Genomic DNA, 26918 nt, shown 5'->3' with positions numbered 1-26918 from the left:
CTGGTGAGGCCAAGGTGTCTCCATGGTGGGCAGTACCGTGGGGGATGCTGCAGGCACTGCCCTGCAGCTCTGCAGGCAGCCAGCACCACAAGGAGTGCAGAAAGCAGTGCTGAAAACGAGCTCTGAGCAAATGAAGGCAGCGAGCATCCTGTCAGGAGGGCACAGGCAGTGCTGATTCGCTGCTGCCTGGGTCGGGGCACGGAGCAGGAGCTGCACAGCCAGAGAGTGCCCAGGGGATCCCAGGATGTGCCTCATCCTGAGCAGGGCATTTTTGGGAGTGACAAGGATAGGCTTATCCCCCATGTCCCTGGAATCAAAGCATGAGGTGGTTTTTCTGTAAACAGTCGAGACTCCAGCCAGCAGGAGCTGTCAGTGCTGGGCTCCAGGCATCCAGCACCAGCTTTCCCTGTGGCTGCTCTCCCCAGAGGCAGCAGGGCCGGCAGGGGCAGGGGGCAAAGACCACACTCTGATCCAGGGGCTGCAGGCTGGTGCAGCCCCCAGGGGGATCCCCCTGTCCCTGTCACCGTGCAGGCTCTGCTGACAGGAGACATGCAGGCAGCAGAGACTGGGCTTGCTCAGATGGCCAGAAAAGTGGGAAATCTTTTTCCCTTTCCCTCCACTATTTCTGAGTTCACATCAACCTTCTCCTTTGATGCCAGACACTTCCCTGCCTCAAATCTGCAGCCTGGAGAAGGGCTGTGCCAATCCACACTGCCCCAGCCCCTCTCTGCTGCTCAGCCCTGCATTGCCACATCTATAGGTTGAATCCTGTCTGATAAATGAAACCCTGAGGTGTATTTGCAGACAACACCGTTACAAGGTGGAGGTGAGTCATCCAACCCCTTGAAAACAGGTTTGGGCTTTTTTCCAGAGAGAAAAGGTTCAGGTGCTTAGGCTCAGTTTCAGGATAAGACCAGCTCTGTGCTATTTGTGTTGAGGGGTGAGGGAGAGGAAGGACAGCAGGCAAAGGAGGGCACTTTGCTCTTCATGCAGGACCACAAAGTCATCCTGCTGCTTCCCACTCATCTTTGGTCCCTCCTTTGGGGTGAGCACAGATTTGCCTTTGCCCTGGAGCCAGGAAGACCTGAAGCATCAGGAGGGACAGAAACCTCAGGTAGGCACAGGTTTGTGGTGGGCTTTGAACAGCCTGCTCCAGCAGCCCTGCAGCAGGCTTGGAGGGTCAGTTGCTCTGGGGAGGGCTTGGGAGCAGCTTAGAGGCAGCTCCTGGTCTGAGGGCATTGCTTGCCCTGCATCCCTCAGCCCCAGCCCCAGTGAAGGGCTGGACAGGGTAACAGCCCTGCAATTCATCAGGCACAGAGTCTGATGCTCTGGAGGCTGTGCTTGCTGTAATTAGAGCACACCACATCACAGGCACCTCCATCCTGTCTCCGCATTCTCTCCGGACTTCCTCCCCCTCTCCCAAGGCTCCCAGCCAGCCCAGCCACCTCTGGACATCCTCCTGTCACTTTTTTCCCAGGACTGGGATTTTCTTTTGCAGAAAGCAAGGTGTGAAGCAGAGCTGCTGCGTGCAGAGGGCTCTGCCAGCGTGCCAGGGCTGCTGTGCATCCTCTGGACCAACTGCTTAAATGCTTAATGAGCCCTGGGGAGCAAAGCAGTCCTTGTGAAAGATTCAGGCTCTCTGCTGCCTTCAGTTTAGGGCCATGTCAGCTCTCCTTTCCCTTTTTTAATCCTCTGACAAATGAAAACAGGGAGAGCAGGCACAGTCTCATCACTGTTTCTAAGGAAAGCAGCAAAACAAACAGGAAACCCCATGTGCTGCACGGGGGGAGAGAACATCCCCTCCACCCTAGGGGGACATGGAGGCACACTCCCCCAAAGCAAACATTTGGAGGCATTTAATGGGCTGTGAAATGAATGCTGGAGAAAACACATCCTGGTGGGTGTCTGTGCTCTGCTGCCAGCCTGCAGCTCTCCATGGCTGCCTGGTGTGAGCCCAGTTTGGGTGCTGTGCTGTCATCTACTGTCACCGCTTTTCCAGTGTCCTGCTGCTCCCTGCCTTTCCCTGGAGAAGCTGTCTAATAGGCTCTGGGTGCTTTCCTTTCCCAGCAGGAGCACAAATCATCTCATTGCAATAAATGGTGAAAGGATGAGCAGCTCTAGTGGTGTTTTGGTGGAGGGACTGGGCCCCACAGGCACCAGAGCCCAACCATGCCCCTGTTCCTTAGCAGGGCAAGCAGGCTCTGGGTTCAGGTGTAGCCACCAGAGGGACAGGGCAGGATGTGGGATTCCTTGGAGGGATGGGCTTGAAAATTGGTCAGAGAAGCTTAAGATCATGGTCAGGTTCAGGGGGTAGTGCTTGGAGCAATGGGTGGTTTGCTAGAGGGGGGATTTATTGATAGAAATGACAGGAGTTTGGGTTGGATAATTAAAGAGAAAGTGAGTCATGAAGTGAGCATGATAAAAAATCAGGGGCTAGGGTTTAGTTGAGGCATACCATTAAGGAGGGGGGAAACCCTCTTTCTTTAGCCTAAAAGGCTAATGCTGGTTCATAGCTTCTAATGATTGGGATGATATTAGAGAGGATCAGCTTTCAAAGTTGGTGAGTGGGGTGGATTCTACTATTTCTACTATTTCTACTATTTCTACTATTTCTACTATTTCTACTATTTCTACTATTTCTGCTATCTTCTCTGTGGCTGGAAGGTCACAGGCTGTGGGGATGTTTGGAGCTGCTCCCAAAGGAAGGTGGCACCATGGTGTAGGAGGAGGGCACAGGGGGAGCCCAGTGGGGCTCAGTGTTTGTGTGGCAGTGCCAGCAGGAGCCAGTGCCTCACCAGGCAGGGCAGGGTGACCCAGAGAGGATTGCAAGGTGAACTGAGACACTGGTCCCAACTCCAGCAAATGTTGCTCTATGATTTTGTGGCACTTTTCCAGGCTAAAAATACCCCAGCTGCTGGTGCTGGGGTGGGCTGTGCGTGCAGGCTGGGCAGGGATGCTCTGTGCTGGGGGACTGGCCAAGGGCAGCTGCACCATCCAGCTGGGCTGGCCCTGCCAGCAGCCCCAGGGCTGCCCCTCCTGCTCTGTGAGCAGCCAGGCACAGAGGTCACCTCTCCTCTCGCTCCAAGTGACCTGGCACCTCTCTCCAGGGCTGTGCCAGATGCAGCTGCTCATCCATCAGTCCCCAAAATACTCTGTGGGGACAGAGCATCCTCAGTGAGCACTCTGAGCTGTGTTTCAGGCCAGCACTGGCTTCTCTGCTGATCCCAGAGGGTCATTTAGGCCCATCTGGGGGCTCCTCAGGGGTGGGATGCTGTAACTGGGCTCATTTTCCCAACAAGGCACAGTGAGGTGAGGCCTGAGGACTCAGCCCATCACTGTGCTTGTGGGGCTGCTGCATGTGCTGAGGAAATGTGCCCCAGACCCTCCAAACAGCTGTGGGGGGACATCAGAGAGGGCCCTTCCCTGTCCCTGTGTGTCTGAGCTGCTGGGTTTGGGACACCAGAGTGGGTGGCTGCAGGGGACAGGGCTGAGGAGCCTCTCTGAGGCTTGGATGCAATCCCAGCATGGCAGGACCCAGCTGGGCCAACCCCATCCCACCCAGTGCCCCCCTGGCCATGGGGAGCAGCTCAGGCCTGCTCCTCTCTGCCCTTCCAAGCAGATCACTCAGAGCATCCTGGAGCCCCTGAGCCCCTTCCCTGAGGCTGGGAGGCCTTCCAGCTGTTCTGAATGCCATCAAAGAAAGGAGAATCCAGTGCTTGTGCTTCACCTCACCAACAGGTGCTTATCCTCATCTAACATATTTCTGGTATTTTGTGGCAGGTTCTCAAGGAATTATTTTGTGTACATCCCACCCATCACATCCAACCAAGTGAGTGCCACCCTGGCCTGAAGACCTGGAGTGGATGGTGCAGACTTCCTTTGCCTCTCCATGGTCTGCAGACCTTGTGTCTCTGGCTGTCTTGGTTTGGAAAGCCAGGAGTCTGCTAAGGAAGACAGGAGCCTCCCCTGAAATGGAGAATGTAAACCCTCCCCCCTCTCTGAATTGCTGTAAATTTTAAATTAAGGGGCGTTCAGGGAAAAATATGGGAGTGGAAAATAACAGTTCTTTATTAGGGAAGGAAAAAATAAAAGGATGAAATAAACAATGCAGTGCACTAGAACAACACTGCCAGAGTCAGAACCCAGCCTGACACCCTGTGGGTCAGGGTGTTGGCAGCAGTGCCATTGGAATTGTGGCTCAGCCCTCCTGCAGTGCCAGGGGTGGCTCTGCTGGAGCAGGGATCCTGTAGAGAAGGATGGATTCTGCCTCTGAAGATCCAGGGGAAGGAGAGGCAGCTGCTGTTCCTCTGGGGAATCCAGTGCAGAAGCTGTGCTGGTGTTCCAGAATCTCCAGATTATATCCAGGTAGGAATGCTTGGCTCCTCCCCCTGGGCTCACATCTGCCAATGGGATGCTGTAGCTCTTATCAGCCATGCAGGGACATTCCATAGCTGTTATCAGCAGGTGTCCCCTCCCAAGGGAGAAGTGATTGTGGTCACTGAGAGAGAGATAAGGCAAACTGCCCACTTGACAAAGGTAATCTGCCATACAGATGGTAATGGAACACATCTTGCCTTGCCGCCTGGAACCCATCCCTGGTGCTGCTGTGGCCTGGAAGATCACAGGCTGTGGGGATGTTTGGAGCTGCTCCCAAAGGAAGGTGGCACCATGGTGTAGGAGGAGGGCACAGGGGGAGCCCAGTGGGGCTCAGTGTTTGTGTGGCAGTGCCAGCAGGAGCCAGTGCCTCACCAGGCAGGGCAGGGTGACCCAGAGAGGATTGCAAGGTGAATTCAGACATTGGTCCCAACTCCAGCTGCTTTGGGGGGACCCTGGGGGTTGTGTTTGCAGACAGAGCAGGAGAGGAGGGAGCTGCAGGCAGAGGGAGGGCTGGAGCAATGGCACTGCCTGATCCTGTGACCTTGGCAAGCCAGCAGGATGAACAGGGAGATTTAATTTAGATAAGTGTCAAGCGAGACTCTTTGGGACAGCAGCAAAGCCTGGCACAGATCCCAAACCCATCAGAGGACACCTCCCTTCCCCAGGGTGCTGGCCTGACCCTGCTCTGGCTGCCTCCAGCATTTCCAGTGTCTCTGGAGAAAATCCACTGGACTTGGACACTGCAGGACCCTCATCCCTGACCTGTGCCTTCCCCTCAGCCGCTGCAGCTCTGCCCTGCCCAGCAGGGGAAGGAGGGGCTGCTGTGCCAGACCAGTGCCTCAGCAGGGCTGGCCCCAGGGGTGGCACTGGGGCCGTGGGGACAGGCCCAGCGTGGTCCCCCAGTCCCCTCCCCACGGGGGTGCCCGGCTCTGTGCATCCCTGGCCACGGTTGCCATGGTGATGCACATCTCTCCCTGCAGCAGGAGCACTGGGGTTTGATGAGCTCTGTTCACTGCTCTGCCTTCCACAGCTCCCCTGCCCTCAGCCCCAGCAGTGTCCAAGCAGGAGAGCAGCAGGAGATGACCAGGAGCAGACCTTGGGCTTGTGCTGTGTGCCATGGCCTGCAGGCTGCCTGCCCCACCTCACTGCATGGGACTGGTCTGGGCTTTGCCTTCAACTAGAGACCCCCAGGAGGGACAAGCCTGGAAAATGGAACATTACACATCAGGTGGCAAGTGCAGGGGAGAAAGAATAAGAAGGAATAAGAAAGAATAAGAAAGAAGAAAGAATAAGGAAGAATAAGTAAGAAGAAGGAAGAATAAGAAGGAATAAGAAAGCATAAGAAAGAATAAGAAAGCATAAGCAGGCCCTGTGCCCTGTGCCCCCTGTCCTGTGCCCCTGCCACTCCCCTCCATGCCCAGCTTGGCCTCTGTGGTGGAGATGGAGGATTTATTCAGATGCAAATGCTCCCACTGCTGACAGATAAAACAGCAGCAGGTCAGGCAGCTGCTTCCAGGGGGGATATTGGCTGTGGGAGTCAGTGTGCAGAGCTGCCAGGGTGGCACCTGCATCCCACAGAGCTGGAAGATGTCACTGTGCCAGGGCAGCCATGGCTGGGAGGGGACAGCATGCTGGGTGTCACTCTGGTTGTGTGGCTGCAGAGGATGGTGCCATGAGGAGCCTCCTGCCATCCCAGGTTCATCCCCACCCTGTCCTCTGCCTCCCCCTGCCATGGGCTCTGTGCTGTCTGTCCTGGGGTCCCTGCTGCAAGTGGCATCTTGGCAAAGCCCCTCCTGTGTCCCCATGTCACCACCTGGCCATGCCCAGGGGATTCCTGCTGGCACAGGAGGGCTGCACAGGGCATCACCTCAGGAATGGCAATGCCTGGAGCCACCAATGAGCCCCCCAGAGCCTGTGTGGTGTCCAGGGGTTGTTCCCAGCTGAGGGGGGCACAGGAGGGGTTTGTGGCTGCTGTCCCCATCCCACTCTCTGAGAGCTGCCTGTGTCTGCAGCCCTGGGCACAGGCAGTGGTGCCAGCTGGGGAATGTCTGCACCTCCCACAGCCACCTCCTGGCCCTACCCTTGGCTGTGCTCTCCAGGTTGGTCTCTGGCTCAGGCCCAGGGAGCTGTGGCAGCAATGGGGGCTGTCACTGCTGTCCTTTTGCTCTCCAGCCCAGCCATCCCCTCCAGTGCCCCCTTGCTCATCCTGCAGGAGCATTGGGGGTAGGATGGCCAGGATGGACAGAGATCTCTGCAGCCAGGTCATGGAACTTGTGGGTTATTGCATTTACTGCAAAGGGCCTGGGTGCAGGGCCCTGCTGGGAGCTGCCAAACCCAGCTCAGAGCAGGACTGAGAGGAGAGAGGGGGAGAGAGGATAAGAGGGTGAGAGAGTAAGGGAGTAAAAAAGGTAAGAGAGTAAAAGGGCAAGAGAGCAAGGTTCCCATTCCAGTACTATAAATCTTCTGTGCTGAATATTCTAATTCTCACTAACCAATCTAGTACAAGATACAAATCCTATAGCATTTACACACAGCCTGTAAGAATCATTACATTACCATACTGTGTTACATTTTAAACCCTAAAAACTCCTCTTTGGGCCCCTCCTGCCAAGCTGGCAGGGTCTGCTCTGAGCCTTGGGCCTGTCTGCAAGCAGAGGGTGTTGTTCCATCAAAAGGGGATCACCTTCAGCTGGCCATGCCATTGTTTTCCAGTTGTTCAGTAACTGAGGGATCTCAAAGCTTGTTTTCATTCTAATCTCACTTATAGTTTCCATATTATCAAAATCTTTTCCCAGGCAATCACATTTATAAGGCTTTCCTGTTTCATCTTCCCCAACCCTCATCCTGCAGGAGAGCCCTGCTGCAGCTGGCACCTGCTGGGCATCCTGCCAGCCCCAGGACAGGGCTCAGAGTGGCTGGGCCAGACCCATCCCCTGTCCCTGAGAGGGGCATCACCCTGGCAGGCCATAAGAAGCATCTTCCTGGGCTCTTGGGGAAGGGCAGGGACAGGCTCTCTGTGTACAGGAATCCAAGACTGAACCCTGCAGGCACAACCCCACTGCTCAAGGGCTGTTCTGACTGACCCAGCACCTCCTTCAGCACCACTGGGCCTCTGGGGGCCCCTGTGGGACATGTCAACATTTCCTTGGCTGTTTGGGTGTTGGGATCTTCAGCTGCTCACAGTGACCCCAAGGTGTGTTAGAAAGTCTCTTTTCCCAGCCTGGCACTGAAGAAGGAGTCAGGGCTCTTCATTTCTCAGTCTCAAGGTTGTTTATTGTATCTTATCTATATAATTCTTTCTCCTGCCCTGCTGAGATCCATCCAGCAGGACAGTTCCAGGCACTCTGCCTGCCCCCAGGGTAGGGTTATGTCTTTATACTAAAAACTACCTGTACAATGTTTACAATTGCTTTCCAATACCCATCACCTATGTTAGACACTGAGCTTCTACTCTAAACCAATCTGTGGGTGCCACCATCACAGCAGAAGATGGAGGCCAAGAAGAAGAAGGAGAAAGGCTGGACAGGCCCAGATCCCTCCATCTTGCCCCCTGAACCCCCATTCCAGAAACCCCAAAATCTACTTTTCCACCCTGTGATAACTTCACTATTATTCTACCTAAACTGTTGTGGCTTGCTGACCTTCATCTAAGGTTGGTAATTTGCTCCATGGGTCATAATCAAACCCACAGGTGTTTTGGGCTCTGTGCCAGGGTCTCTGAGCCATTCAGGACAGCCAGAGGGATGTCCTGGGTCCTGACATTTGGGAGCACAGGAATTCACCTGAGCCTTTTCAAATGGGTCCCCTGGGCAGCAAGAAATAAATGGGGACACCCCAGAGGTGAGGCTGGTGCTGGCATTGCTGCCCCCTCGCTCTGCAGAGCCCACTGCAGCTCCACAGGGACAGAGCAATCCTGGGCTGTGTTTGCTGTTCTCATCTCCCACCCCCTCCAAGCAGGCAGGATGACATTTGTCTTTCCCTTCCAGGATTTTCTGAAAAGTAAATGAGAACAGTTCAAGAATGTGACCCCACGAATGGCAGAGTGAGAGAGTAATGAACAGCCTGGAAAAGATCAGAGTGAGGCATCTGTTTACCCTCCAGTAGGGAGAAAATCAAGGAGAAATGCAGTGGATGTGAAAGGCAAATCTGCTGGAAAAGGAGCCAGGGGAAAAGAAAACACCTTCTCCACCAACCTGTAATTAATCTGAGGGACTCACTGCACTGAGTGAGAGGCTTTGTGGGAGTTTCTTTGAAATTAGAAACCAGACTAAGGGAGTTGTTTGTACCACTGTATTATGCCCAGTTTCTGCAGTAAATAGCAGGGCTGTTTGGTGGATAAAAGGAGCAGTGAGCAGCCAGGAAGGCTTCCAGTGCCTGGGCTGTCCTCCCATCAGCTGGGCCCTGGCTGAGGGCACTGCACCTGCCACTGCTGGCACCTCCTGGGTGTACCCTGGGCTCTGCAGCCAGCAGCTGATCCCCCAGGCACACACACAGCCTCAGCACCTGCACACGGGGTGGCACAGCCTGTGAAGGTGAGGGGACAGCAGGGAGGCTCCTGCAGGTGTCACCCGTGGGGTGCCAGGCACCCTGCCCTGAGCACAGTCAGGAGCTGCTGGTCCCTGCTGGCCCCAGCAGAGAGCCAGGCACAGGCTGGACGAGCTCTTCCAGACTCTAGAACTGGGCAGGTTTAAAAAGTCAGGCTCCTGCAGAGGGGAGCATCAGCCAGAGACACCAAAACAGAAGGGCAGACACCTGCTCAGCTTCTCTGGAGGGTGACTGCGTGGGACGTGAGCTCATCTCGGTGCCATCCCTGCTGGCAGCACCTCCTGCTGCCCCTGGGGTCCCAGTAAAGTGGGGACAGGCAGGAGGTGGGTGCTGGTGCCAGCTGGGAGGGCTCTGACCCGGGTTATCCAGCAGGGCTTTGTTGCACTGCCTGCAGTCCTGCCTGCTGGGGAGGGTCTGAGAGCCCAGAGCATCCCTGGGGGGCTCAGGGTGCAGGGTCCCAGCCTGGGCCCAGCCCTTGCTGAGCCTCACAAGGGTTTCAGCCTCCCCTTTCCCTTTCCCTTTCCCTTTCCCTTTCCCTTTCCCTTTCCCTTTCCCTTTCCCTTTCCCTTTCCCTCTCCCTTTCCCTGTCCCTCTCCCTGTCCCTTTCCCTTTCCCTCTCACTCTCCCTTTCCCTTTCCCTTTCCCTCTCCCTTCTTTCCCTTTCCTCAGCAGCCCTTGCCCTTCCTCTGTCACCCTGCAACACTGCTCTGTCTGTCTGTCCTTCAGCACTCCTCCCCTGTCCTCTGACAGCCTCAAGCAGCTCCTTCCATTTTTTAATGTAATTTTTATTAGCACATTTTGCAGCGAGCCGGGAACGCCGACAGGACAGTGAGGACAGCCAGGGCGGGCAGAGGGAGCGGGGCTGGCTCTGGGGGAGCCCTTGGCATCCCAGGAGGGATGGACAGACAGACAGACAGACAGACAGATGGACACTGCTGCAGCCAGCACAGCCTGCCCACGGGCACTGTCACCTCCTGGTTCTGTTGGGGACACCTTGATACAATGATCTCCTTGAGCCAGGTCCTATAAACTTGTCCCAGACATCTTTTATGGAAAATCCTTTCCTTGGGATTTTTCCTCCTGAGAAGCTGAGAGGCCTCAGGAACAAAATGTACCCAATGGTTATCTGCTGCTGTGGAATGCAACAGGTGCATCTGGGATTGGGCTCATGTGGTTGTTTCTAATTAATGGCCAATCACAGCTCAGATGGCTCGGACAGAGAGTCCAAGCCACAAGCCTTTGTTATCATTCCTTCTTTTTCTATTCTTAGCCAGCCTTCTGATGAAATCCTTTCTTCTATTCTTTTAGTATAATTTTAATATAATATATATCATAAAATAATAAATCAAGCCTTCTGAAACATGGAGTCAGATCCTCGTCTCTTCCCTCATCCTCAGACCCCTGTGAACACCATCACATAAACTCTTGGAGATCTCTGTGTGAAAAGTGCAGATTAAATGGCTCTACACAGATATTTACTGTGTGTGTTTTGTTGTATTGATTAGTGGTGCTGTATTCACATTTTAATAGTATGGTAAATGCAGTTTTGTAGTTAAAAGGTCACTTTTGTAGTTAAAATAGGAACTATGTATATGGAATATTTTTTTAAAGAAAGGAATGAGGTACTCACATGGAGATAGCAGCCACAGGACACCTAAATCTTTCAGAGAAAGAGAATTTATTGCTCCATTATCAGAAAAAATGAACTTCTTCCCACCTTGCTCAGGCCTGAAGACCCCGTCAGGATTCAGAGGAAGAAGCTGACACTGACCAGACAGAATCCTGTGTTTGAATGGAATTTATGCATCATGGATGAGATGTATGAATATGCAACAGGCTGTTGCTTTTAAGGGTTAATCCTCTGTTAACGTGGGTCCTTTTTCGGGCTTATTTTGCCCAGAAAGAGGTACCCGGACTGTCCGTAACTCTTTGTTTCTATTGTCTCATATTGTCCTAATTCAATTGTCTAAAATTTTTATTACTCTTTTTTTTATTACTCTTATTATATTACTATTTTTATAACCATTTTTTTACTACTAAGCTTTTAAAATTTTAAAAACGATTGGTGTTTTTTACATATATCACACTTGAGATAGCTCAGCTACCTCAGATGCATAAAATCAGCAGGATGGCTTCTGTGGTAGTGTTGGAAACAGAAAAGTTTTTATAAAAGGCAAAATAACAAAGCTCTTTACAGAGAAAAACTGAGCCGGGCCAAAGAGGCTCTTCCTCCTTGTAAAACACCTCACAAAAGCAATCAGTTCCTTTGTTCTCTTCTTTTGCTAGTGAATTGCTCAGGCAGGACTTTTTGGCTTCTGTCCAATTGGCTATCCTTAAGTTTGAGATGAAGTCCCCAAGGTCCTATAAAGTGTATTTTTACCTCATTGAAGAGAGAAACTTCTAGGCTTTTTTTCCTTTGCAAGGAGACAAAAGATAATTTTGTCACTCTGTCAACAAGGTGCTGTCATCCCTACAGCACCTGGGGAATCAGGAGGGTTTGCAGGGCAGGAAAATTCCCCTGCTGGGTTCCTGGCTGGGGGTTTCACCCCACTGGTGGCTGTCACAGACACATTTTATGAAGAATCCTTTCCTTAGGGTTTGTCCTCCTGAGAAGCTGAGAGGCCTCAGAAATGAAATGTGAACAATGATTATCTGCTGCTGTGGAATGCAACAGGTGCATCTGGGATTGGGCTCATGGGGTTGTTTCTAATTAATGGCCAATCACAGTCCGGGTGTCTCAGACTCTCTGGTCAGTCACAAGATTTTATTATCATTCCATTCTTTTCTAATCCTTGCTAGCCTTCTGATGAAATCCTTTCTTCTATTCTTTAGTATAGTTTTAGTATAACATTTTATTTTAATGTAATATATATCATAAAATAATAAATCAGCCTTCTGGAGCATGGAGTCAAGATTCTCATCTCCTCCCTCATCCTGGGACCCCTGTGAGCAGCACCACAGTGGGCGAGGCAGGGCAGGGAGGTGAGAGAAGAGCAGAGTTAAAATCAGCAGCAGATGACAAGGAATTCATCCTGACCAGGGAAGAGGTGGCTAAAAATAGCAGCGAGGCTCTCTCTCAGCTGTGACAGGATGGGCTGGGGTTTCTCCTGCTGACAGATGTATAATGGATAAAGGCACTGCACGTGCTGCTGCTGCTGCTGCTGCCTCCTGGGGGTACCCAGGGCTGTGCCTGCATTTTGGGGAGCACACTGCAGGGGCTGCCTGGGTTTTGCAGGGTCAGCTCACACTGATTTTGGCCTCTCTGCATCTTTGAAAGCCCAGCCCCATGCCCAGGGGAGTGCAGAAAATGAGGAGTGCAGCCCCTGTGGGGCTGTAGGCAAAGAAATCAATTAGCAGGGAATACAAATAACTGCAGGAAAGCCCCTTCTCCCAGCTGGCCTCACCCCAGGGAGGGCTGCCTGCCTGCCCAGCGTGTGCTGGGAGGGGTGGGACAGGCAGGAGGCTGTGCTGTGCCACCAGAGTGAAGGGACAGTGACAGTGGCAATCACCACAGTGACAGTGACAATCGCCACAGTGACAGTGACAATCGCCACAGTGACAGCCTCTGGTGATTGTGGCTGCACACAGGGACAGGAGGATGCTCTGCTCCCCTGCCCCACATGCTCCTGCTTGCTTTCCATCCCACTGCTTTGCCCTAAAGTAGTGGAGTGGATGAACCAGTGGTGCCTGTCCCTTTGCCATTGGTGTCCCCTGCTTGTCCCCCCAGCCCCAGGGCAAGTCTGAGTCTGAGCTGCAGCTGCCAAGAGAAAAAGCCACAAAAATTCCAGGGAGTCCTTTCCACGTGGGGAGCTCGTTTAGGGATGTGTGTGTGCCCTCCCAAACCCTTCACTTTGGTGCAGCCTTTTGCAGCATCTCAGTGCAGACTGGGGGTGCTGGGGAAGGAAAAGCCCCTCCAAGCCCTGCCCTGCCCTGCCAGCCCCCACACACCTCACAAGGGGCAGTGTGGCAGTGCCAGGCTCTGTTAGTGAGAGCTCCTGGCTAAGCCCTTCATTTCCCAGGGGTTTGGATGCAATTGCTCACTGCCCAAGGGTCAGAACAAATTGCAAGGTGATCCATATTGATTTATAAGCATGTTTATTTTTACCAGCCTGGCGTGTTCCCCACCTGGGAAGCAGCAGTGATTTCTCTGGCAGGGATGAGTCAAGAGGAGAGCTTTGATGTGGGCTGGCAGGCTCCCTGCAGCTCCCTGGGGGCTCATCCAGGAGGGGCTGAGCTGCAGGACTGCTCTGGGCAGGCAGAAGTGCAGGGTTGGGTTTGCAGCAGAGGCTCTCCCAAACTCTCCAGCTGAAGTGCAGAGTGTGAAAAATGCCAATCACTTGTTTTTTTAAAATTGTAAAAGTTTAATAGCTATAAAATGGTTATAAAAATAGTAATACAATTAGAGTAATAATAATTTGGACCAATTCAATTAGGACAATATGAGACAATAGAAACAAAGAGTTATGGACAGTCTAGGTACCTCTTTCTGGGCAAAATAAGCCTGAAAAAGGACCCACGTTAACAGAGGATTAACCCTTAAAAGAAACAGCCTGTTGCATATTCATACATCTCATACATGATGCATAAATTCCATTCAAACACAGGATTCTGTCTGGTCAGTGTCAACTTCTTCCTCTGAGTCCTGGACAGCACCTTCGAGGCAGGAAGAAGTTCATTTCTTCTGATAATGGAGCAATAAATTCTTTTTCTCTGAAAGATTCAGGTGTCCTGTGGCTGCTGTCTCGCTGTGAGTCCTTTCTTTAAAAAAATATCCTACATAGCATAGTTCCTATTTTAACATTTTTTTATAACCTAAAGCTATATTTAGCACACTACTCAAGAGAATTACTACAGCACAACTTTCTAACACAACACATATAATATTCGTTTGAATATTTGTGAAAAGCCAACCATAAAATAGGCATTTTTCACAAAAGGGAGAGGGATGCAGAAGGGGTTTTCCATCATCCCCGTGGCTCAGGTGCCCCCGGGCTCTGCCCCCCCAGAGCAGGCACAGGGCAGTGCCTGGGGTGGGCTCTGGGTGCCCACCCAGCTGCCTGGGGCAGGGTACCCTCCATGCTGCCACGGGAGAGGCAACTCCAAACACTTCCCGCACGTTTTCTTCTCCCTCAAGCCTTAGAAATCCAAGGGGGGGATTTCCCCCTTTTCCCTGTCCTGCAGTCCTGCTCTGGAGCATCCATGGAGCACTGCCAGGAGGTGGTGGGTGATCCCCACTGCCACTAATGACAGGGCCAAGAGGTTTCCATCACACTTTGTCATCCACCTACTGACAAAAAATGACCAATAGCCAAGAATTTTACACGAGTTTCTGCAGGAATCACAGTCCCTCTTAGCTGCTCACCTTGTGCCCAGTGAGGTAAAAGTCCCACCTCCCTCCAGAGCGTTCAGAAATGGCAGAGCCAGCAAGCCTGGAATTTCTGTGGAAATAAAAAAAAAGAGGGGCTGGTATGTGTTTGCCCCATGTCATATTTTATTCTTTTCCTGTCATGTTGCATTTTATATGTTTTATTTATGGGGGACTTTTTATGTAGCACTTTTTCCTCCTGGTGGCTGGGGATGCCTCTGGGCTTCCCTGGGATGCAGGGAGGGCTGTGCTGGTTTCCAGGGGCTGGAGGGGTTCTGGCTATTTCCAAAGGGGTGTTGCGAGTTTGTCACCTTCCCATGGCCATTTCAAGGCCATCATGGCCAGGTGACATTGCTGCCAGGCCACCTGGTGTTGCCACAGTGGTGGCAGAGGCTCCCCCTGCTCTGTTGTCCCCTCCCATTCCACATCTGGCTAAGGACGCCAAGCAGCCCCTCTGCAGTGGGAAACCGAGGCAGGGAGGGGTGCTGTGGGGCCAGGAGCTGTGCCCCACTGATGTGGGGTGCAGTTGGCCACCACAATGCCCTGGCACAGGTGCCCAAGTGGTGATTCCCCCCCAGTCCACCTGTGGGCAAGCCAAGGGGTGCCTTTTTGGCTTGGTGGGGAAGGGGCAGAGTCCCCAGAGGGTGGCCCAGCCTGGTCCTAGCGTGCCACAGCCCAGCAGTGTCCCCGAGGCCAGGGACAGGCAGGCCCTGGGCACTGCCTGGCACACAGAGGGGCATTGAGGGACACAGCAGGGCTTTGTCCCCCGTGCCTGCCGGGAAGGGCCCGGTTGCCCTCTGCAGGCTCCCCCGGCCCTCTGCTGCCTCCACAGCTGCAGGGGACCAGGGGCACCCACGGGATGTGGGGCACCCAAGGGACCAGGCTGCCCCTGCCACAGCCCTGGGGAGCCACGGGTGTCGCCACCAGAATGCCACTGCCCCATGGGGGTCACAGGGCTGGGCAAAGCAGCTGCAAGATTCCCATCAAAAGGGGCAAAACTTCCAGTTTGGAGCCCCCAAAGCTGAAAGCAGGTTCCTGGGATGGGAACCCCTCTTCCCTGCTGCCAGATGTTGGGAATCGGGGAGGTGACAGGGGGACACCAGTGCTGACCCACAGGGCCACACTCCCACACTGCCTCAATGGGCAGCTTGCACAAACACAGCCTGGTGGGGCTGGGGGATGTCCCCAGAGCCACCAATGAGGGGGCAGCAGCCCGTCCCCTGCCCCAGAGTGCTGCCTCACTTTGCAAAGCCCTTTCCCCCCGGAGGCTGCGCGGGGCCCTTGGCATCACCGGGGGCTGGCAGCCAAGGGGTGCTGGGGGGCGGGCAGGGCGGGCCCGTGCCTTTAAGGGGGGTGGCTGTCACTCACAGAGCCCTTTTCTTTGCTGGAGAGCGGGACAGGCACCCAGAGGGGGAGTCCAGGGCGTGGGAGCGCCGGGCAGCACCGAAGCAGCAGAGGCAGAGCGGCGCTCGGGGAGCGGACCAAGAGCAGCACCATGGGTGAGCATGAGGGGACGGTGGGGGACACCTGGGCAGCTGCTGCTGTGCCTCTGGGGACCTTAGCCCAGAGCAGAACCCACTGAAAGTTGCCTCTGGCACCAGTGAGGTCCTGGTGACCCCGGTGTGCCCGTGCCAGCCGTGGCAGCTGCCGAGGGAGGATGCCTTGGCACGGCAGGGATGATGTTTTCTTTCCCAAGGCAGTTTTCTGTCCCCGTGTGCTCCTGTGCTGTCTGTGGGGGCAGATGCCATCCCTGCAGCCTGTCCCACGCCAGCCCTCACCACATGAGAGCTCCATCCTGGGGCTGGCAGGAGCTGAGAGGTGCAGGCAGGGCACTGAGCCCATCACAGCTCGTGCCACTTGGGAAAACAGAGCCACACCTGGTGCCTCAGTTTCCCCACTGATACAGCAGAGCTAATACTCACCGGGGTACCCCTGGGGTTTTAGGGCTGCTCTGTTCCCAGGGGTGCCTTGTTCTGCTGGGCCCCTGCCCCTCCTCCTGTCTGCAGCACGTTGTTTGGCGCTGGCAGCAGCGGAGCCTGGGCACAAGGCTCAGGATTGTGTGGCACAAGGGCTCTTTCTCCCCTCCTTTCCCCTCTCCAGGCTTCCCCCTGCAGCTTCCCAAAGCAGAGGGGCTGTGGCAGGGCCCTGTACCATCTCAGACCCCTGGGAATGGAGCTGCTCACTGCCCCAGAGCTGGCACCTCCGTGCCATCTCCCAGGTGGCCAAAAATCAAACCAGGAAAGGCGAGTTTGGCCCAGCGAGGGGCCAGACCCTGTGGGTCGCAGCGAGGTTGGGAGCAGCACTCCCAGGATGAAGGAGGCCCCCCCTGGATGTGCTGTGTCCAAGGCAAACAAGAGGGAGGGGTCCCAGCACTCCCCTATAGCGCTGCCTTTGTTCCCTGTTTGCTCTTGGCGTGGGGCAGCCACTGGGGTGGCAGTGCCAGGACAATCCCCCATTGTCCTCAGTGCCACTGCACAACCTTGCTCCCAGTGGGGAGGGGAGGGCTGGCCAGGACCCCACGGCTCTCTTGTCCTCTTGGGGAGGAGATAAGCACTGTGGGGTTTGTGGAGGGAGCGTGGGTTTGGTGTGGGTGCCTTTTTGGCATTCAAGGCAGGAATTCTATGCCCAGATGGGAGCCACTGTGCCCTGGGCAGTGGGGTGCCACAGCCCACGTCCTGGGAAAGGGGAGCAGCTTCCCCAGGTGTCACACAGCCAGGGCAACAGCTTGATCCAGCTCAGCTGGAGCCAGATGCTGGTGGGTGCAAACCCACCTGGCTGTCTGCTCCCAAAGCAGGCAGGACAGCAGCTGGCTGGGCACCTCCAAACCCAGCCCACAAGGAAACTGAGCCCATGTTAGAAACTGGCTGGGCACCTCCAAACCCAGCCCACGGGAAACTGAGCCCATGTTAGAAACTGGCTGGGCACCTCCAAACCCAGCCCACAGGGAAACTGAGCCAACACTCCTGCACTCCTGTTAGAGCCCCGACGTGCAGAAGGAGCAGGTGCCCATGGCCTCACTGCTGGAAAAACGCAGCATTTAGGCACTCCAAGCAGCACACTGCTGTGTGTCCTTGCTTTCCCTGCAGCTCCTGGAGGACTAAACCTATTACACAAGTGTTGTCATTTGTGGAACTGGCACGGCTCCTTCCTACAAGCACGTCTGCCTGCATAAAGGGGCAGCTGAAGCCCGAGCTGCCTGCGGGGTGCCAGGCAAGGGACCAGTGCCCACGGTGCCACCTGGATGTCCAGAGTGCTCAGGGTGTGTGCTGGCTCCTGCCGTGCTGCCCCAAGCAGGGCCACCTCGCTGGATCTTCCCTGGGGTTTGATTCTGTGGAGGTGCTGGGTTCCCCTCTATTCTTAATGGCAAAACAGAGCTGCAGGCAGCTGTGGTGGCTGCTGTGGTGGCAGTGGGGAGCCCATTAGCAGCTTGCTTGCCAGGTCCCACTGGCATTACGCTACGTCACGCTCTATTTCCATCTGTTTGTCACGGGTCAGCATGGCTGGCTCCTCACAGCCCCTGTGCCCCACGCTGCCACCATCCCTGGGCACCCTTGGGTGGGCTCCTGAGCTGCTTGGAGACCTCTCAGGGGAGCTGCTGGGTTTGGCTCTGCAGCACTGTAATGGGTCGTTTCTGGGGTTTTCCTTCCACCTGTTTTTCTCCTCCTGGCAGGCACCTTTCTCCCACTGTGCCTGTGCTCCTGAGCTGCAGGCTCCAAGCAATCCTTGTCCCAGCAGTCCCGTCCCACCTCTCCCCTTTTCTCCGTAGGTTTACTCGAGTGCTGTGCCAGATGTCTCATTGGGGCACCCTTTGCTTCCCTGGTTGCCACTGGCCTGTGCTTCTTTGGGGTAGCACTGTTTTGTGGCTGTGGGCACGAAGCCCTCACAGGCACCGAGCAGCTCATCGAGACCTACTTCTCCAAAAACTACCAGGACTATGAGTTCCTCCTCGATGTGTAAGTACCCCGCTGCAGAGCACCCACCTCACAGCTTTGTCCTGCTCTGTGCCAGGCTGGGGTGTCTGGCTGGGCTGGTTGGGGCCAGGCTCTCACCCAGACACCAGGGGAGACCCCAAGCTGCCTTTTCCCATGGCTCCATGGCAGGGTCCAAGTGGCCACTTGTTTTATTTCACACCAGTTTTCATCTGACCCTTGCAAGGTGTCCTGGGTAGAGCTGGACCTCTGCACGGGGTAGGTATGGAGGATGTGGGGGTGTCTGTGGCAGCCTTGCTCCCCACAGCTTTGCCCCAGCTTGCTCTTCCTGTGGCTTCACCCTCTGTTTTGGTCCCCTTGGGGCAGCGTGGGGAGGGGGAGCAGCAGCAGCCAGGGCTGAGCTCTGGTACCTCCCTGGCACCTGAGCCCCCCTGCCCGCTCCTCTCCCCCACAGCATCCACGGCTTTCAGTACTTCATCTACGGCACAGCTGCCTTCTTCTTCCTCTATGGAGCCCTGCTGCTGGCCGAAGGCTTCTACACCACCGGCGCCGTCCGGCAAATCTTTGGGGACTACAGGACCACCATCTGCGGCAAGGGCCTCAGCGCTACGGTAACTGGGGGCCCGAAAGGGAGGGGAGCGCGAGGCCCCCAGCGAGCTCACTCGTGGCAGCGGGTGTGTCATTGTTTGGGAAAGTGGCTAGGACATCCTGACAAGGTGATCTTAACCGGGGTTTGGCACCCCTTCGCGCGCCCCAGCGGGTTCACCACGCTCCGTGCGGCCAAAGGGCAGGAGACTGAGCCCCTCCGGGTTTTGGGATATCCCAAAGGGAAGCACAGCCCTGCTGTCCTCACCCAGGCTTGCCGTGTTTCCTGGGGACAAAAAGCAGCACAAATGGCTACATTTAATAAAAGTGCTTCATGTTTAAACATAGGCAGGGAGAATCTGAGCATCCCTGCAGTGCTGGCAGCTCAAAGCTCTTTGGCACCCGGTACCCCTGGGGTCGTCCACTCCACTGTGCTTGGGAACCATGACAGAGTGCTGGCAAGGGGGTCCTGTGGCCTGGGGGAGCAGAGGGGCACGGCTGTGGTTCCCTCGGGGGGTGGTTGGGGTGGCACCATGGAGGGAGGGCAGGAGAGCCATGCTGACACACCAAGGCAGCTTTTGCAGCTGCCCTACCTCAGAGATCAAACCCTGCTTGGCCGTGGCCACGGTTACCCCCTCCCCAAAATGTGACAGCATTCCTGCTGCTGCCAGTCCCCCCGTGCACACCCAGCCGGGCACGAATCTGGGACTGGCCCTGCTCCTGTGAGCTGCAGGAGCCCCAGCCTGGGCTGCTGTGCTGTGCTGCCTGCCTGGGGCCACGCTGGCTCTGCAGAGCTGGGTGCAGAGCATCACAGTCCCCACCTGCCCCACGCCCTGCCCTGCCTGGGGAACCTCGCGCTCCCCTGTCCGTGGCCTGGGCCATTGGTAACCACGGCTGTGCCCGGCTTTGTCCTGCCCCCTGCAGTTTGTGGGCATTACCTACGTCCTGACCATCATCTGGCTCCTGGTGTTCGCCTGCTCTGCCGTGCCTGTCTACATCTATTTTAACACTTGGACCACCTGCCAGTCCATTGGCAACCCCACCAAGACCTCGGCCAGCATTGGCACCCTGTGTGCAGATGCCAGGATGTACGGTGAGTGCTGGGGTCACCAGCCAGGAGCCAGGGGAGGAGAGGGGATGGAGGGCAGGGCCCAGGCACGTTGGGTGGGATAAAGCAGGGCAGGTGCTGAAGAGCCCTGAAATGCTGGGGGGTGTGTGACAGGTGGCTGCAGGAAGCTGAGCAAGGGAGTTAGCTGCCAGCCACACCCCGCTCACCTGGCTCCCACATCTCCACAGGTGTCCTGCCCTGGAATGCTTTCCCTGGCAAGGTGTGTGGCTCCAACCTGCTCTCCATCTGCAAGACCAGTGAGGTGAGTAACTCCTGCCACCTCACGTGTGCTCCCCTCGAGGGGACACCTTGGCTCTGGCCTCCCCAGGCAGCACATGGGACCCTGTGAGCTCACCCTCCTGTTGCCTTGCAGTTCCAGATGACTTTCCACCTCTTCATCGCAGCCTTCGTGGGGGCAGCTGCCACGCTGGTCTCACTGGTGAGTCAGTGCTCCCCCTGCCCAGCCGTGCTTCTCCGCCTGGCAAAGATGTGGGGGAAAAGGACAGCGAAGGTGGTGGGCATGGATGGGACAGAGCCTGTGCTCGTGTCGTTTTCTGGCACGTAAGTGCAGATGGTGAGTCCAGGCCATAAGGTAGAGGTGGCTGCAGGAGGGGATCTGGAGAGGCTTTAGCAGACTGACAGGGAGAGGTCCCAGTGCATGGAGTGCCCTGCCTTTCCCTGGCTCTCCTCTTGTGCACACCAGTGACACGGCCCGCGGGGCTGCAGGGCTCTGCTCTGTGGGGCTGTGGGGCTGGGGCTGCCCCCTCGCTCACTCTCCTTCCACCCACAGGTCACCTTCATCATCGCAGCCACCTACAACTTCGCAGTCCTCAGGCTGATGGGCCGAGGCACCAAGTTCTAGCCCACGAGGCGGAGCCCGGCCAGACCAAACGCCCTCCTTTTGTCTAACCCCGAGGCTTTAACACTGCAGCCACCTGACACCAGGTCTCCTGCGTTAACTCTGCCTTCGCTGATGACTCCCCTCCTCTTCCTCCCTCGCATCCATTGTGCTGAGCGTGACCAGGAAGGAGAGCTTCCCACCGATGGACGCCTCTTCATGCACTTTTCTCTCGTTGCTCATCCGTAACCGGTTCGCTCTAGAGCCAAGCCCATCAAAACCAGCCAGAGAAGAGGAGGGACTTTCTCCAATGTCCCAGTGTTGCCTAGGGATGAGCAAAGGCCTTCAAGCTCCTGGGAGGAAGAAATCCATGTAGGTTGCTCCGTGAGTAGCAAGAGGCTACCTAGAGAGAAAAGGAAGTTGGCCCAGTCCTGGTACCATTGCTAAAGACTCTCCTGGAGCTGTCTGCTGTCACCACCCATGGATGGAGAATAAGAGAAGGATTTTTTTTCCCTTAGCAGAGAAAGATGAATTTAACCTAAATCGCCTGCTGCAGCCACGGCAAAGGGAGTTCAGGGCAAGGATCTTCCCAGTGTGGAGAAGAGAGTGCTGATCCCAATGCCGATAAAGCCCTAACCCAGCTGCTCCTATTAAAGCCTAAAGGAGTTTGGTGTCTCTGTAGACAAGGGGGACTCTTGGCTTTACCCTCCAGGCAGCAGAGAGGCAGCAAACAGGTTTGACTGAGGAGGGGACACCTCTGCAGCAAGCCCTGGGAGCGTAAAGCCAGAGCCATCCCTCCGTAGGCAGGGGATAACCCTCGGGACCGCGTGCCTTGCCTGCCCTGCCAGTGCCCTTCACAATGGTGCTCTTCTCTGGGGTGATGTCTGCTTCTCTAACCTCCACTGGGCCACAGAGCTCGGCTCGCTTCTCCCCCCTGTCAAGTGTAACCAGCCCTCCTTCTGTCCCCCTCGTCCCCTCACTTCTTTTCCTGCAAGTCAGGACAGCTGCCTTGTGCCTGCCAGGGTGGGAGGGACCGGCAGCATCTCGCTTCCAGGTGAAACCCATGAAGGAATTGAGGAGGGAAGGAAAGGTGGCGGTTTGGGGGGTCACAGGGTGCAAACACAGCCCGTCTCTGCAATCCAGATCCTTACTGGTGCCAGTCTTTTCCCATGGAGAGGGGTAGGGGAGCAAGGGGTTGGGTGGAGACCTCTCCTCCATGACTGTTCTCCTCTGGCTGGGTAGCATGGATCCAGCCAGACCTGCAGAAGTGCTGTTTCCAGTCTTCCCTGACAACTGGTGATTTGTTTTGCTCTCCCTGCCTCTCTCCTTAGTTCTAATCTTTGTGTTTATTTATTGGAGAAACTAATTTCAGTGGCAGACTGAAGCTCCATCTTGCATGGATTTATTTTTTTTTTCCATGTCTGTATTGTTGTTATATATATTTTTAAGTGCTGGTTTCAGCAGGGGCAAGGATAAGGAGGCAGATCTGCTGAGCAGTGCATTTGAAGGATCCTTGCTGCCAGGAATGCTGAAATAGGTTGGCCAGGCTACCAACGCACACGGGATGGGGAGGGGGGAGATCCAGCAGGGGTGGCAGGGTGGGGAGAAACCAGTCAAGATCTGGAAATTCACACAAGTGCTATCTCTCTTGAGGGGTTGCTGGGGTTTTTTTTCATATCCATTTAACAAAAAATAACCAGGTCCTCCTTCCCACCCTTGTCCCCAGACCCCACACACGCACACACACATACACACACACATACACATGCAAAAAGAGTTAATCAACTGAAAGTGTTTCCTTCATTTCTGATCTACAATTTCAACTTGTTAACCAGCAATAAAAAGGAGCAAGTTTTTAAAGACTTATCTTACAGGATGTATTTTATAAAAATTAAAGAAAATACATTAAAATTAAGAACATTCTGAACAAGATGTACGTCTGCCTGTCCATTTGTTGTGCTGGCTTTCCCACCTTCTGCCCCCACAAGAGAAAAAAAAAGGGGAGGCTCTCCAGGGAAAGGGGAGGCTGCAGAAGAGACGGTCTCAGAGGAGCAGTACTTGCTGATCCATGCGTGGGCCAGCAGCCCCTGCAGGGCTCTGCCCACTCCAGCCACAAGGTTCATAACTCTGACTTCAAAATCATTGTTCCCAGCCTGTGGGGGGGCCCTTAAAACCTCTTATTTCTCCTCCAGCCACCCTGAGGAAAGCTGGGGTCTTGTAGCAGCTGCTTGCTTGTGTTTGCTGCTGCTGCTGCCCTTTAACACTCAGCCCACGTGCTGACAGCCTCTGCTGTGTCTCCTCATGTAGCACAACAAAACCACAACAAAACTAACAGGACATCTCCAGCCAAGCTGGCTGGCACTAAGGCAGCATGTGTGGGATGAACATGGCCAGAGCCATGCAGGGTGGGCGATTGTCTCGCTTGCAGAGAGCCCTGTGTGGAACAGGATGGCCTTGTTCAGGCACAGGGACACACTGGACTGTCACAGAGCCCTGCATGTCCTGTCTGTGGCTCTGTGGTGCCACTTGCTGCAGGATTGTTAACCGTGTCCCTGGTGCCGGTGTGTGGGAGGGCACTGGCTGCTGCCTTTCTGCCCCAGAAACCCTTAGGTGCATCTTTCTGCAGCAGCTGCTCAAAAATTACTGATTCAAATGCTGTTTCTCTTGGAAATGTCCCCAAAAGCTGTGCTCAGGGACCTCCAGGGAGTGAGGCCAGAGAGGGATGCTCCCAGCCCTATGTATCTGTCCAAAAATGCAGATTTCAGGCACAGCCACATGCTCAGGAGTGGCAGGGTGGGACCTTCACTACTCCTCCTAAATAGGAACCTAGCCCAAATCCCACTCCCCCTGCTCTTCCCTGGCTTCAGCCCCCTCTGAACAGGCAGCAAAGTTGCCCAATGCAGCCTGGCCAGGGGAGGTTTAGCTCATGCACTGCTGCTGCCCCAGCTCAGCGGCACAGCTCGGCCTTGCCCTGGCTGACAGAAACCCATGGGGCTGCAGCCAGCATCAACGGGGTCCTTTGTTCCCTGCGTTCCCAGATGCCATCACCCTCCTCTCCCCGCGCTGAAAGGGTCCTGTGTGTGCACAATCAGCCTCAGGGCAGCAGCGAGCTGGGGAACAAAACATCATCTCTGTCCCCTGGCAGAGACTGGTGCCCCCCCGGCCGGGGTGCGGGCTGGGGACAGCAAGTGCGAGGTGGCGGCGTGAGAGCAGCCAGCAAGGCCAGGGAGCTGGGCAGGGCCCGGGGCCAAAGGACACATGGAGCCTCATCAGGTGTGCCCTCAGCCATGCCCCACTGCCATCCCACCTGGGGACATGGGACCTGCCCTCAGAGCTCCTTTCCTGGGCACCCAGCGCCCTCCAGACACTGGCTGAGAAAAGACAGGGAAAAAGCTCTGCCTCATACCAAACCACATCTCTGTAAAAAACCAAACCAAAACAAACCACATCTTGGCCCATCAGGAAAGCTCCAAGCTCCAAGGGGACCCAGTGCAATCACCTGTGGCTAAAATGCGGCAGTACTTTGTTCCCACTAAAGAGAAAGGGACCAGAGCAAGGGACCAGAGCAAGGGACCCAGGAGCAAGTCCCATGGGCTGGCTTGCTGGCAAGAAGACGAGGCAACTCCCATCCCTCCATCCTGTTCCCTGCCGCCCCGGGAGACGGCCCTGTGTGCCCTGGGGAGGGGACAAGAGAGGGGAGGAGAAGGGATGGCGGCACCCAGGGGGTGCTGGTGATGACCGTGGGCCCCCAGCTCTGCTCTCGGGCAGCCCCCAGGGGCCAAGGGCCGCCGGGCTGATGCCTTCCCCCGCATCCCCGGTCCTGCGGCTCCTCCCCGCGGCCGTCGGGTGCAGCAGCGGCTCCTCGGGCAGCGAGGCAAGCGGCGGCCAGCCCCGGCTTCCCCCGCAGCCCCGGTCCCCGTCCCTGCGCTGCCCGGCCCGGCTGATGGTGCTTCCAGGGGGACCCCTCCCCTGAGGCCCCCGGGACGCACTATAAACACCACCAAAGGCTCACTTCTCTCAGCACGGATTCGGACTCAGCCCTGGAAAGGCTGTGTAGGATGATGTGCTGGTTTCAGCTGTGTTTTGGATAAGCCATGCCTGGCAAGCAGCTCTGCCTGCCAGGGCCGTGGCAGGTACTGACACCCACCTGCCCTGGCTAAAGTCCTCACCTGCACCTGGTCAAGCTGCTTTCTCTCCATCTCTGCATTGTCCAGCTCTGCCAGGAGCTTCTGTCTAAAGATGAAGAGGGAATAGTAAGTGGAAAGTCACAGAATCACAGAATGGCCTGGGTTCAAAGGGACCTTAACAATCATCCAGCCTTTGCCACAGGAAGGGACATCTTCCACTAGAGCAGGTTGTTCAGAGCTCCGTTCTCCCTGGACTTCAACACTTCCAGAGATGGGGCAGCCACAGCTTCTCCAAGCAACCTGTTCCAGGAGTCCTGTACCTGCTCATGGCCACATGCATCAGCCCCCAAAGGACCCCAGGCAGTCATGAGGAAAGAGCTGCTGCACCAGCCATGCAAGCACTGGGGCCAGGGGCTATCTCTGTCCATCTCTGATTGCTTTTACATGAGCAATCACCTCAGCAGCAATCCACCATTTCACAGATTAGCCCAACCTCCCTGTCAAGGGACTCTGACTCACCTGTGGCCTTCAGATAACCACTGATGGAGCTGCTGTCACCTCCCACCTGGGCAGCGTCGAGTGCTCCTCAGTCCAGAGGAGAACACACCAGCGCCAGTGTCAGAGCTGTCCTCAAGCCCCTGTTTGGAACTGGAGCTTGGAGTAGGGTCCAGAGGCTCCTAAAGGGGCATTTTTAACTCTTTATTCATCCAGCTCAACTTCACACAAGAATATGCTGTATCTAGAGATCCCATGAATCTCCTCACAGTTTATTGCCTTGAGGAGCAGCCCCAGAGCTAAGGAGGAGCTGCACTCAGGGAACAACCCTGGTCACCAGAGAGCAGCCCCAGGGCATCTGAAGCCACTGGTGTGTCACCCCGTTCTTCTAAGTTCTTCTAAGCCTTCCGATGTTTACATTTTTGTAATGGAGTTTCTCACACACTTTTCATGTAAATAATTATTGCTTTGCATTCCTTTCTGAAGGAGGAGAGAATTGATAGACTGTTGGTTTGACCAGTGTGGCTGGAGAGGTGGCAATTTCATCCTCCAACCCATGGTCACTTTTGAAAGTCTATAAATATTTGAGTTCAGAAATAAACTGCTCTCTTTTTACCTTGGACATGTCAGCTTGTGCCTGTTGTTCATTTTGTGTCCTATTGTGACACCGGTGCTCCTCAGAGAGTGGCTCTTGAGGAGAACCCAGTTTCCTTAGCCCACCACCAAGCAGCTCCAGGGCCTTTCAGGGGCACTACCTGGCTCAGAGCAGCAGAATCCTCAAGAGGGCCATGGGAGAGAAAGATGAACGGGATCAGGACATTCCTCACCCCTCCTCCTCTCCAAACACACTGGGATATGCTACAGCATCTGTCCCACACAGAAGCAGCTCACTGCTTTCCTTTGGGAACACTCCTTTGCCCTGCAGGGATCCATCCTCTCCCCATGCCATGACAAAACCCACTGAGCCCTCTGCCACAGCTTACAGAGGGAAACTGGGGAATGAGGGAATGGCCTCTCTATGGCTCCTGCCTCTGCCTGCACTTCCTTATAAACACCTCACACCAGGGGAGTCAGCAGCTTCTGGTGCTTTCAGACAGACCCTTCCTGATGCGAGGCAGCCTCACCCAAACCCCACAACACCCCCAGGCCAGAGCCATCCCCACCAGTGTTGACAGTATTTATTTTCAGCTGCCTTTTGAAATGGTTGAAGTAAGATGTTGGAGGACCCCAGATACTCCAGCCCACATGTAAAATGCACAGTTTTCAAGGACTTTGTGCTGTCTCCTGGAATCATGGATAGCACAAGCAGACCTGGGAGGAAAATAAACAAAAACATTCTGCCAAAAGAAACAGCAGGCACAAGCTCTGCAAACACAGAGAAAGCTTCCCAAAATAAGCAGCTATCCTGGCAGGACAGAGAAAGAGAACAGTCCCCATATGCTGATTTCCTTCTCAGCATCCTATGGAAATCATGCCTGGTTAAAACCCCCTGGAGCCCGAGGAGTCAGTTCCAAGATCACAGGAAGAATTCACAGGAAAATACCGGACT

At 55.2% G+C, this 26918-nt stretch overlaps 1 protein-coding gene across 2 annotated transcripts; it reads left to right on the top strand.

Moving 5' to 3' along the window:
• Nucleotides 1–15629: 15629 nt before the first annotated feature.
• PLP1 (proteolipid protein 1) lies at nt 15630–22679 on the top strand. Of its 2 annotated transcripts, none has more exons than XM_054641574.2 (7): nt 15630–15786; nt 18054–18240; nt 18671–18827; nt 19726–19894; nt 20098–20171; nt 20283–20348; nt 20700–22679. In XM_054641574.2, the coding sequence occupies exons 1-7, from the start codon at nt 15783–15785 to the stop codon at nt 20769–20771; spliced, it is 729 nt and encodes a 242-aa protein (XP_054497549.1). In that variant the 5' UTR covers nt 15630–15782; the 3' UTR covers nt 20772–22679. The 2 variants fall into 2 exon arrangements, with proteins under 2 accessions (XP_054497549.1, XP_054497547.1); XM_054641572.2 differs by having other exon boundaries at nt 18671–18932.
• The last annotated feature ends 4239 nt before the right edge of the window (nt 22680–26918 follow it).

This window comes from Agelaius phoeniceus, chromosome 14 (assembly GCF_051311805.1).
Source record: "Agelaius phoeniceus isolate bAgePho1 chromosome 14, bAgePho1.hap1, whole genome shotgun sequence".
Taxonomy (NCBI): domain Eukaryota; kingdom Metazoa; phylum Chordata; class Aves; order Passeriformes; family Icteridae; genus Agelaius; species Agelaius phoeniceus.
The sequence above is the reverse complement of the archived record's forward strand: the minus strand, read 5'-3'. Positions and strand labels throughout refer to the sequence as shown.

Excerpts from the sequence above, each read along its gene's own strand:
- PLP1 (XM_054641572.2), top strand. Across the intron at positions 18,241-18,670 it reads TATGAGTTCCTCCTCGATGT|CATCCACGGCTTTCAGTACT; the intron begins GTAAGTACCCCG and ends TCTCCCCCACAG. Across the intron at positions 20,349-20,699 it reads CTGCCACGCTGGTCTCACTG|GTCACCTTCATCATCGCAGC; the intron begins GTGAGTCAGTGC and ends TTCCACCCACAG.